Source organism: Pavona decussata, unplaced genomic scaffold, assembly GCF_977016875.1.
Source record: "Pavona decussata unplaced genomic scaffold, jaPavDecu1.1 SCAFFOLD_58, whole genome shotgun sequence".
Classification (NCBI taxonomy): Eukaryota; Metazoa; Cnidaria; class Anthozoa; order Scleractinia; family Agariciidae; genus Pavona; species Pavona decussata.
In genome coordinates this window covers 3,939,349-3,950,774 of record NW_028145480.1, presented here as the reverse complement: position 1 = coordinate 3,950,774, position 11,426 = coordinate 3,939,349, and the positions used below count along the sequence as shown (strand labels likewise).

The 11,426-nt window shown below is 38.2% G+C and overlaps 1 protein-coding gene across 1 annotated transcript; it reads right to left on the bottom strand.

Moving 5' to 3' along the window:
- Nucleotides 1-3,764: 3,764 nt before the first annotated feature.
- LOC146479758 (protein ILRUN-like) lies at nt 3,765-11,395 on the bottom strand. The gene is made up of 6 exons (XM_085110555.1): nt 11,130-11,395; nt 11,005-11,014; nt 9,382-9,526; nt 7,911-8,108; nt 6,184-6,431; nt 3,765-4,790 (listed from the first exon to the last, which is right to left on the bottom strand). Exons 1-6 carry the CDS (start codon nt 11,282-11,284, stop codon nt 4,647-4,649), a joined length of 900 nt encoding a protein of 299 aa, XP_084966681.1. The 5' UTR covers nt 11,285-11,395; the 3' UTR covers nt 3,765-4,646.
- Between the last annotated feature and the right edge of the window lie 31 nt (nt 11,396-11,426).

The following is an 11,426-nucleotide window of genomic DNA, read 5'->3' as shown; positions in this document are numbered from 1 at the left end:
TCGAAGAAAAAGAAAACGAAAGTATTATGCACTCCTCAGTCTTTTCTCACGAATCTCAGATTTAATTGTGTGAATGTGATAAGATCTCATAATACAATTTCCAGACTTTACAAACTTAGTACCACCACTCCCCAATGGCGCGTTTTGCTTTGCGTGCGAATCCAATCATTAAATTTCTTTTCTCTTTTTTTTTCTGTCCAAGACGGTAAAGCCGCCGTTACACGTTGAAACTTTTAGCTGAAACTTGTGTGCAACGGCAAACGAGACCAGTTTCACGAACTGGTGTTACACGGTGAAACTCTTGTTTTTTCATCAGCGCCACCGTTGCGAGCCGTTGCAGAAGTAGAAAGCGGTTCTACTTTTCGTGAAACTTGTCTCGCAACGAAGTTCGAAAAAGTTTCCCGAAACCGACCATGTTACACGGTGCAACGCCTGCTGAAACTTGTTTCGCAGCGCCGTTGCACACAAGTTTCAGCTAAAAGTTTCAACGTGTAACGGCGGCTTAAGAAAGCTGTAATTCAGTTTTTCACGCTTCAAATCCAAACCGACCACTTTCACAAAGAGAAAGAGGGCGATGGCAGACGAATCATTAGTGGAAATATTTTAAGGTTATCTGATGTTCCAGCCTTAAAAGATCCTAAAATAACATAGTTTAGTTTTGGTTAGTTAAAGGCAGCTTGTCGCCTAGAATTGCTTACAGGAATTCAAAGCCACGTCAATCTATATTTGTAAAAATAATGCAGAGTTGCTTTTTCGACAAAACACCGTAGAATTTGGCGAAAACAAAGATCTATTTTAAAACATGTTTCAATAGGACAATGGATTAATGCTTAATCGCCAAAACCGTTAATTACTTTCTAAAATTAGTTAAGACATCTCAAGTGTGAAGAAAGTTGGAATTTCAAACTCAGCGAAGACTGTTCTCGAACTAATCGCACATGCAAGAAAGATTAATCTAGGACAAAGAGAATGAAAGCTCTTCCGAAGGGAAAAAAACAAACACTTTGAGGACATGAGTGGACGAAGACCACAAGCAGCCTGCGTCTAAAAAGATTTAAAGACAAACGAAAAGAAATCAGCGTTTTCGTTCAAGAGATCTGCGTCTAAGATTGCCCGACCATTTTTCGTACATTCCTACATAGTTTCCTACGGGGGAATTGGAGTTGCATCTCTTTGTTTGAACCAAAATAAACTATCACTCAGTTGTAGCAATTTTAAAACGATCACTGATCATGATCAAGCCCTTTTGAGGCATTTGCAATCAAGTACTGTAACCAGAAAATGATAGTGGAGGAAAACAGTCAATTAGGTGATAACAAACGCCAGGCTGGCCAGGGGGCGGACCGACGAACTTACGATGGTCGCGAGTCAAATATGTCTCTTATGGTTTGCGAGCGGTTTTCAGTATGAGTGTCGTAAAACCAAAACCAAAGTAATTACTCTGGCCAATCACAACAGATGTAAACAACACAACGAGCCAATCAGAATTCGAAGAAAATACATGTAACTGGCGCCGAGCGCGGGAAAACGCGTGCGGTCAAAACACAATTGGTTTTGGTTTGGATTCCCATTGGTTGAGAAAGTGGCGCGAGGTTTGTTAACCAATCACAGAGCGTAGTCACGCAAAACCAAAGCAAACGCGAAATTACTTTCGACACTCAGTTGAAAACCGCTCTATAAGTATTTTACAAGAAAACAATTTCTGTCAGTAGTCACTATTATTACTAGGGTCACCCAACGGGTCATTTCGCTGGATATCTGTTGACTTAATCACCTCTTAAATTCGGATTTAGTTGTAAAGAAAATCTAAACTTTTTGGACAAAATGACAGCTCAAAATTTCGTGACGTTGGAAAACTGATTCCTTTAGTTTTCGGAGGGGGCAAATGTGTCATTAAAAATGTGAAAAGACGTCAGCCAGCATTTTCGTAAAACCAACATCATGTAGTAAATAAAATAGACTTGCTACAAGTCGACTTCGCGAGTTTGGCGAGCGGAGCGAGTTGTTTTATGAGCATTTTTAGGCCGCGAGCGACGACCTCGCGAGTTTGGCGAGCGGAGCGAGTTGTTTTATGAGCATTTTTAGGCCGCGAGCGACGACCTCGCGAGTTTGGCGAGCGGAGCGAGTTGTTTTATGAGCATTTTTAGGCCGCGAGCGACGACCTCGCGAGTTTGGCGAGCGGAGCGAGTTGTTTTATGAGCATTTTTAGGCCGCGAGCGACGACCTCGCGAGTTTGGCGAGCGGAGCGAGTTGTTTTATGAGCATTTTTAGGCCGCGAGCGACGACCTCGGCGAGTTTGGCGAGCGGAGCGGGTTGTTTTATGAGCATTTTTAGGCCGCTAGCGACGACCTCGCGAGTTTGGCGAGCGGAGCGAGTTGTTTTATGAGCATTTTTAGGCCGCGAGCGACGACCTCGGCGAGTTTGGCGAGCGGAGCGAGTTTTTTTTGATGAGCTTTTTAGACCGCGAGCGACTAAGTCGCGAGGGACTTTTTTGAAAGTCTAGGAATACAATTTTCTTTTCCTTAACTTTCAGCAACTCAAAGTTTCAGCTAAAGTATTAAACTTTTTTAACTTACAAAATATGTCTTTAAAAGGACACAGAACGACCTGGGAACACAGCCAGGAGAAAGCACTTCAAGTATTTTGCTTAATTGTTCTCGTTGGGTGCTACTGCATTCCATCACGTTTTTATGCAAGGTTAAAATTAACTCCAAAATGATATTCGCGATTGTAGAAACAACGATCCTCAGTCGTAACCAAAATCTAATTTGTTCTTACAATGTCACTTCTTGATTAAACATTTAAGTCAGGAGAATAAAGGAAATAATCACCAAAGATGAAATGCCTTGATTTTTAGACAAAATATCCCAACTAGTAGCATAAGATATATGGAGGACATGCAGTGAAGAGAATATATATAGTTAAAATTTAAAAAAGCGATCTCTGGCTAAAATGATTAAAAAACTACGAACTTTCGACTGCCCATACTGCTGTCTTCGACGGGTAAAATGAGTGATGACAAACCTTCTTTTACTTCTTATAACAAAAGAAAAATAAAAGATCATCGCTGTTATGAAATAATTATGGTTTAACTACGATAGAAAACGCCCAAAACGTGAACAACGATTACATGTTATCTCGACGAGTACAAACGACGAATCTTTCAACGTGTGTAATAGGCTTTATCACGGTTTTGGAAGCCATCGAAAGCCATCTTGATAGGTAGGCAAACACGTCTTGTAATAACAGTGTTTGTATGGGAATCCGATGTCAAATAATTTTCATAAAACATCGCTTCTGAAAAATTCATGAATTGGAAACTTTAGGCACTATGCAAAGGATTTTACAGAAAATAACTGAGGAATGTAGCTGTGCTAGAAAGCATCTAGTTGCGTTTTGATATTTCTACACATTTGTCTGTTTGGCGAACCAGCCGTGAACTGCTACTCAAAGTAGTTCGCGGGAAAAAATACAGGGAAACGTATGGGAAAGTTCAAAACACGACTGGACGCTTTCTGGCACAGCTACATCCCTCCCTTTTTTTTTTTTTTTTTTGTTTTTCTTAAAATCCTTTTCCTAGTGCCAAAAGTTTCCAATTCATGAATTTTTCAGAAGCGATGTTTTATGAAAATTACTTGACGAGTAGGCATGTTTGCCTACTCGTCAAAATGGTTCCTAAACCGTGATAAGGTCTATTTACTTCACAAAAAGACGGAAAAGCATATAAGCCATTTCTGTCAAGAGACGCAAAGTTCAACACAAGCTCGTCAGATGGCATTTTAATATTTTTTCCCCTAAGTACGTGTTTTCAACATCACCGCATAATCCTTCGTCACAAAGAGAACCGCGTTGCTTGTGTTTTTGGTTCGGAGGCTGGGGCTTGCAAAATGAAGGTCGTCTTCTTCTATCTTCTACCATGACTTAACAGCTATTTGAAATGATTAATGTCACAATGATTTTAACACATTCAAAAACTCATTAATAATGCATAAGCCCATTGACCTATCAAATGGTCGATAACACATCAAAAGCATCATTGTTATGAATTCCCTTGACACACGCTTTTCCAGGAATGTTTTTGAGGCTGCGCCTCGTGGTTTTAAATCCCGATAAAACACTGCTGCTCGTGTTTTAAACATTACTTAGGTTACAGCACTGAATAAAACAATGCAGCTTTGAATGTCCGGATGAACTCAGCTGATCCGATGAATGTGACTTTAAAATATTTAAGTTCCTTTTTTTCTTTTCTTTTCTCCCTTTCTAGTGCGGGAAATTAAACGATTCAAAACAAAAAAATTATTTAACAATGGATGCATAAATAAAAGAGTTTTTGTCTTACAAGAAAACAAAATTCAAAAATCAATATCATCCAATTGCTGTAATACACAACAAGGAAAAATTACTAAACAACATGTGACAAGATGGAAAATGTCCATATCTTATATTATTTAATAGCCCATATGTGCAAATTTTAAAATCTAAAATACAATGGCTTACAAACTCCAACCATACTCGCCACGCCTGAAATGTGTGATCATCCTTTGGTTCAAGTCAAATCCCACCTTGCAATTATTCCAGAAACCCTTAATTCGCCATCCAAATTACGATTTCCACAGTGCGCTGGAAAATTTCACTGTACACGTGTGCTATAATGAATTGTTTAGGTCTGAATCTTGTAAAATTGATGCATCTCTTAATTGATTGACTAAACTCTCCTCTTCTTTGCTTCTAAGCGATGAACCAACTTGGAATGTGGGTGATATGAGAGGTTCTATATGGTCTTCATTGATCTGAAAAAGTAACAAAGGAGAGAATTTAAGATGTGGAGGCACGCTGGTGTAGTGGTTACTGCGTTGGGCTTTCCATTGGACGGTACGGAGATAGGAGGGCCCGAAAATTTTTTAACTTCTGATACACAACATAAGAATAGTCCGATTTCGATATATTAAAATTCATGAGAATGATGTATTATTCAGTAAATGACATAGGTATACCCAGAAAAAAAATCTGAGTGCTCTTATCAGGAGTTGAACCTAAGACTTCTGATTACTAGTTCGGATGCTCTACCACTGAGCTACAGGAGACTTGTGGGAGCGAAGGCCATAAAACAAAAAATTATTGCTTGACACAATTAACATCACTGCGAGGCTCCTGGGAATAAACCCATATGAACCCTATGGTTGATTCCCCGGAGCATCAAAGTGATGTTGTTGTTTTAGGCTGAATTTTAATATATCGAAATTAGGATATTAACAATAAATTGGTGTAATTCAAGGGATTGGTGCATAACCAACCTGTAGTGCATTTTATAGTGTAGACCTTTCCCGATATATTAAAATTCTAGCTTGGTTTCAAGGCTTGGGGGAATAAAACAAAAGAAATTAATTAATTATCTCTGAACCTCAATGTTATTTCTGTTGTTTTATTCCCCCAAGCCTCGTAGCCTTGCTAGAATTTTAATATGTCGGAAATGGTCTATTGGGGGTGCTACAGCATGAAGCAACAGTGATGGGATGCTAGTCAAACACAAGAAACTTACACCCATTTACTTTTGTCGGTTAAGAGTACAACTTTTGTTTAAAACTGCCATACACAACTTGTGGTACACATTGCTTACGTCATGCAAAATAATATCATGAACCATTCTTGCAATTCCACATTGGTGAGGATTATCATCAGTTTATTGTTTATTACTGTCAGTATGTTGTCGTTCAATCTTATCCTTGTTTTAAATTTTATTTTCCATCGTTTCAAACTCATTATCATGCATTACCATACCCAAGAACAATAGGAAGATAAAATTCAAACCAAAGATAAAATTGAACCACAACAAAGTGGGACCATCTAAAATCTGCCTTTAGATTGTGCTCTTTTTGTTCCCTGTCAGCTACATGTATAATTTGAAGACCAGGATAGAGACAGACACAGCTGTAATATGGAATAAGGTTTCTCATCTGTGATATCAACACGGCAAAACTTACTACAGTGGAACCCCACGTTACGACCACCTCGTTATTACGACCACTTTTTTGTGCCCCAAACGAATTGAAAGTCCAGTCATTTCCTTAGTTTTACGACGTCTTTAATTCAATCACCCTGTTTTTACAACCCGTCATTTTTACAGCCCAAAGGTGGTCGTATTAACAGGGTTCCACTGTCATTACAATTCTCCATTTCTCTTACCATGGAATTAAAAAGTGATCTCCTAGCTGGTGACATGTGTATCACACCATTAGCTGGACTGTTATGGGGAACAGAATAAATGGGTTGAGGAGAAGTTCCAGTGGGTGTAGAGAGTCCAAAGGGGTTATTGGAAGGGGAAGCAGGATTAGATCCTTGATGTGAAATCATTTCTCGTCCTAAAGAAGACAACTGTTGTGTCAGTCCTAAAAGTCCTCCTTCATCCACACATAGAATAACCCATATGACATCTGGAGGAAAAACAAAACATGTCAAAAGGAATTAGTACATGTACACTGTTGTCTGTATACCCTATCCTTGGTCTACTCTCAAGGTTTATTCTACATAAGAAAACGCCATTGAGGGGAAATGGTATGGCGCAATGGTGAGAGCACTCGCCTCCCACCAATGTGGCTCGAGTTCGTTTCCAAGACCTTGCATCATATGGGTGTTGAGTTTGTTGTTCAGGTTCTCATCCTTGCTCCAAGAGTTTTTCTCTGGGTGCTCTGGTTTTCTCCTCTTATTAATAAACTTCATTTCAAAAATTCCAATGTGTTCTGAAATCTGAGGACTACAGGTTTATCAGTCTTAAAAGGCTGTTAAGTGTCACCATTGTTAAACAAAGTCAATTTATTTACTTAGTTAACTGTAAGTTATTTACCACAAAGAAAAATGTATTCAATTGGTGCATAACATTTGCAATAACATGTCAAACATGGCACACAAATTTCACATAAGGCTAAGGTTCCTTCATGTATAACAAAGAGATTTCTAATTGACAACTGAATACCTTTAAAGTTTTGCAAATAAAGTGGTTGCATTTGAAACCATTCTGTACATGTACATGTATACAACACACCCAAAAACCCCAAACTACAAATTTAAATTGCTACCAAAGCAACTTCAGGGTTCTCTTAGCCATTTGTAAAATGAGGTAAATAAATTTGCAATAGCAGGTGGACAACATCTTGTCTCCCAGGGAATAATGGGAGCAAGACGGCTGCAGGAAGAATGGAAACCAAACATGGCGGAGCTTGAAGTCAGTGTTGATTCTGAAGAAGGAAAAATGCTCACTCCAAGGGCAATTTCTTTACAGGCGATGGACTTTCAATTAAATTATGATGTTATCTGCTGGATCAGTTTAAGTTACATTAATTATGGAAAGGAAAGTCCCAAAACAAGGACAAGTGTTTTTCAAAATATGATGAAGTATGAAAGCGGTTTCAATAATTTCGGAAACATTTTTTCACAATAGCCAGTAGCATTTACATCAATAGACGGTAAAGATAACTGCTTACTGGCTCCTAACAAAAACCCTGAACTTACAATGTACCCAACATTGTATAAAAAGTTCTAAATCTCTAACGTTCTACATGAAACGTTCAAATATGTATCTTTCTTCCCCTTTCCTGACAAATGACTCTCTAAAATCTCCAAAGAACGACTACTGGCCCTTGAAAGATTGAGCCAATTTCTGGAATTTAAATCCTGTAACGTTCTACTACAAAGAGAAGAGACCAAAATTGAGACATGTCCAAAAATGCACGCTGATGAGATTCATGAACTCTATGAAAGACATCACAAGGTGTCCCCTAACCTTAATTCCTACTAAAACACAAATAATTCTGTCAAACATGAAGTCATATGAAAAGGACGAAAAGGTCTGTTTTATGTGAAGTACCCAAATTTAGGGTTAGGTGCATTTCTGGACATAAGTGGGGGAACCTTACCTCCAAAATGCTGTCCCGTTGGAGTACACATACGCCACTGACCCTGGTACATGCCTGTTTTCCCAGGCGATATCATGTTAACACTGAGGTCATAGTATTCACCAGCATCAAGCGGTTTAACTGAAACCAGGTTTACAGGACCTAGCTGATCCCCAGCAGTATATTTTAAAAACACACCAGATGGCCATGCACTGCCACCTGTTTCATTAAAAATACAAAAAAAAGATATCAAGCAGTCAAATCTGCACACATTTGTCGGTGCTGCGATGACAATGACACGCAGTTCTTTGCTACATGTATTCATTTTTTCGGTTCCGTTCACCACATTTTGAAGCTGAATTTAACAGTACACGTACTGTAGTATGTAAACAGAACATAAAAAAGTATACTTGCAAGCACCATGCAAACTGAGATTTAAGGTTTAGATGTCATTGTTTCATGTAAACTATACAGTGAATCCGTCACATTGAACATTATAAAGTGCCTGTGCTTACACTTTGTGTGCAAACAGCTGTTGTTGTAGCAGTTCGATAAATCGTCCCTCGCACTTCCAGTTTGCATATTTTAAAACTCATTGTTTCTCAATTCTTGATCCTTAATTCTCAATCCTCAATTCTCGCGTCTCGAAACTGGAATGACTCAACGTTCGAGTCATCAGAATTGAGTTTCAAGGATCAAATTAAGACTGTCATCTTACTTTTGAGCGGTATTGCACATATTAAAACGATATAATAATTATTATGATGAATCATATAAGGAATAATTACGCGGGATGCCCTGAGGGGGCATACCATGTCTAAAAACAGGTCGATTTCTTTTTTTTCTTCGTCGTAGTCACCAATCGGTACATTAATTTATTCATTAAACTCTCCCCTCTCCTACTCAGGATGTACTGTTCTGATTGTCTTCAACAGAAGCAGGCCAATCAAAATCCATTCTTGTCACGTATATCGCGAGAGAGGGGACCCACTCACCCCTAGTTGTGTGACATCAAAGCATCATTTGATTTATTCATTAATCTTGGATTAAATTGGTGGCGCCATATTGTTAACATGTTGTGGAGACAAGTGTGCCGTTTTAAAACAGAAAATAAACAATTTTGAAACGGTAAATCGAAAGAATAACTTCTAAGAAGCACTTGACCTTTAAAATGGTGGAAATTGGAGAATTCCCAGCGAAGGAATCGTGCTTTGTTTGACCATGATGTGACACTGAAAAGAGGTTATTGAGAAGCTTACGTTATCGTAATGGAATTTCAGAAATTTCCGGTTAAAGTCTGAGTTGCGTAACACAAGGGAAACAACGTAACACGATCGTCGTGACTTAAACTATTCCATTAGCAAGGATAGTTTTATAAATCTGCGAAGCATACAGTTGGAATAAATGCATCTCGCGTAAATGCCAGTATAGGCATCTTGTTATCATAATTATTGTGATAAATAAATGCAATGGAAGTGAATGAAATTCCTACCATTGTTCTGGATTCGCCAGGTTTTCACAAAAGGTGTGTTAGGTGGGACAGATTCTCCTTCTCCAATCGTCACATCTCGGTTAAACACCATGCTTGGTAACTTGTCCTGGGGACTGTTGAAATCATAGTATGCACCTATTGCCGCCTAAAACAAAAGTACAGGCTGTTAACTGGATTGTGTATAACTGCATGTAGGTCTTATACAGTGCCAAAAATAGCCTTTTGACAGCTCATTTTACACACCGTTCACTTTAGCCAAGGATGAAAAAAAATCATGTGGTGAAAATAAATTAAATTAGCCAGTGCCAGGCTGGCTCGCGATGTTAAGCAATTACATTGTGTACTACTGCAACTTTTTAAAGCCTCCCCAACAAGGATCTGCAATAGGTTGCTTACAGCTGTAAGTGAAAAGTCTATTCTTGTATGAGTTTACTCTTGTAGTTTATTTTAGGGGCCAATTACAGTAAAAACCCGCATACAAGAACATGTGGATTAAGAACACCCATGCTGAAATTTGGTAAAAAAGGAGCATATATATAAGAACACATTCAGCCTGAAAATTGAAAATTGTTTTTATATATAAAAACTCTTCCCTTTTCAGTTTAATAGAACAAACAGTGTCTGTAGCTTTACTGTAGTATTGTACTTAGATCTCTGTATAAATGCTAGTAATTTCTCTTGCTTGTGCAATTTATTTTCTAATGTCATGTGTCTCAAGTTTAATTTTCTCTCGAAGTTATATATTTCATCATAGTTAGTAAATCCCTTACATTTTATTAGAGGTAAAAAATTAAGAACACTTAAGAACACTTTCAGGTTGATTTTACCTAAAATACCCGATATATAAGAACCCAATCAGCCTGAACCCCGAAAATGGGTGTTCTTGTATGCGGGTTTTTACTGTACATGAGCTGGGCTGGTTCATTATGCTGCGGATTAGTTTTAGTCCAGTATTTAATGCATAAGTGCAGCAATTAGAATATAATTTACCTTTCAAATATAAAGATAAATAAATATAATTTATAAAGACAAAACAGTAAACTGGCATTTTCTCAAAAACTTTGCCTAAATTATACAGTACACTGTACAGCTGTACCTAAATATCTTTAACTATTGTCCCAAATGTTTCTTTACACAGACTACCCATTGGTAACAGCGTAATGTAACGTGAGGTTGCTAGATGGTAGATTTTATCAAACAAAACCTGACTGACCACAAAACAATTAAAATTCATTGTACGATGGGAAAACATAGCATGTGTACAGCCGCCCCCTCCCCTCAGGAAAAATCGGGGAGAGACTCCCCGAGAGACTCTCTCCACGATTTTTCCTGAGGGGAGGGGGTGGCTGTACACAGGCTAGGCACACATAAACCGAAAAATAACATTTATAACAATGATCATGAACTATACCCAATGAACTAATAGATTTAAATTAGAATATCACAAGCAGTTCAAGCGAAAGCAAACTCTTTACATTAATTCCATTGATAAAGTTTACAATCCGACCGATTATCAGAATTGAAGTAGGGACTTTTCGTACGCAACTTTTAATTATTGATTAAAATTAATAAGCTTCAACTTAAAGTATTTACGTGTGTTTTGATATATAATAATCAACTTACCTGAAGGTTCCTTGACACAAGAATTCCCGTCAAAACAAAACCACACATTAGAATTGTCAGTCTTAAGAAAATCAAAGCCATAAATATTGCAAGACAAGAAATCGAATGGCATTTTGCAAGCTTACCAATTTGTCATATCAAGAAAGAAAGCACATCCCGATGGATTGAGTTGGAAATCCAAAACCCTTTGTAGCTCGTTGATAAGCACATCGCGGTCCGTCGTTCCCAGACAGCTGAACTTTGTTAAAAGATCACTGTCACACTCACAGTCTACGTCCATTCTAAGCCTTGAAATTCTCCCAGAATACCAAAAACTTCGATTCTAAAGAACGCATTTCAAATCTCTTCCGATCGAACGGCCAAAGCCAAGCTCGCTGACGTCATATTTTTCATTGGTAATTGCTGACCAGTTATACCAAGGT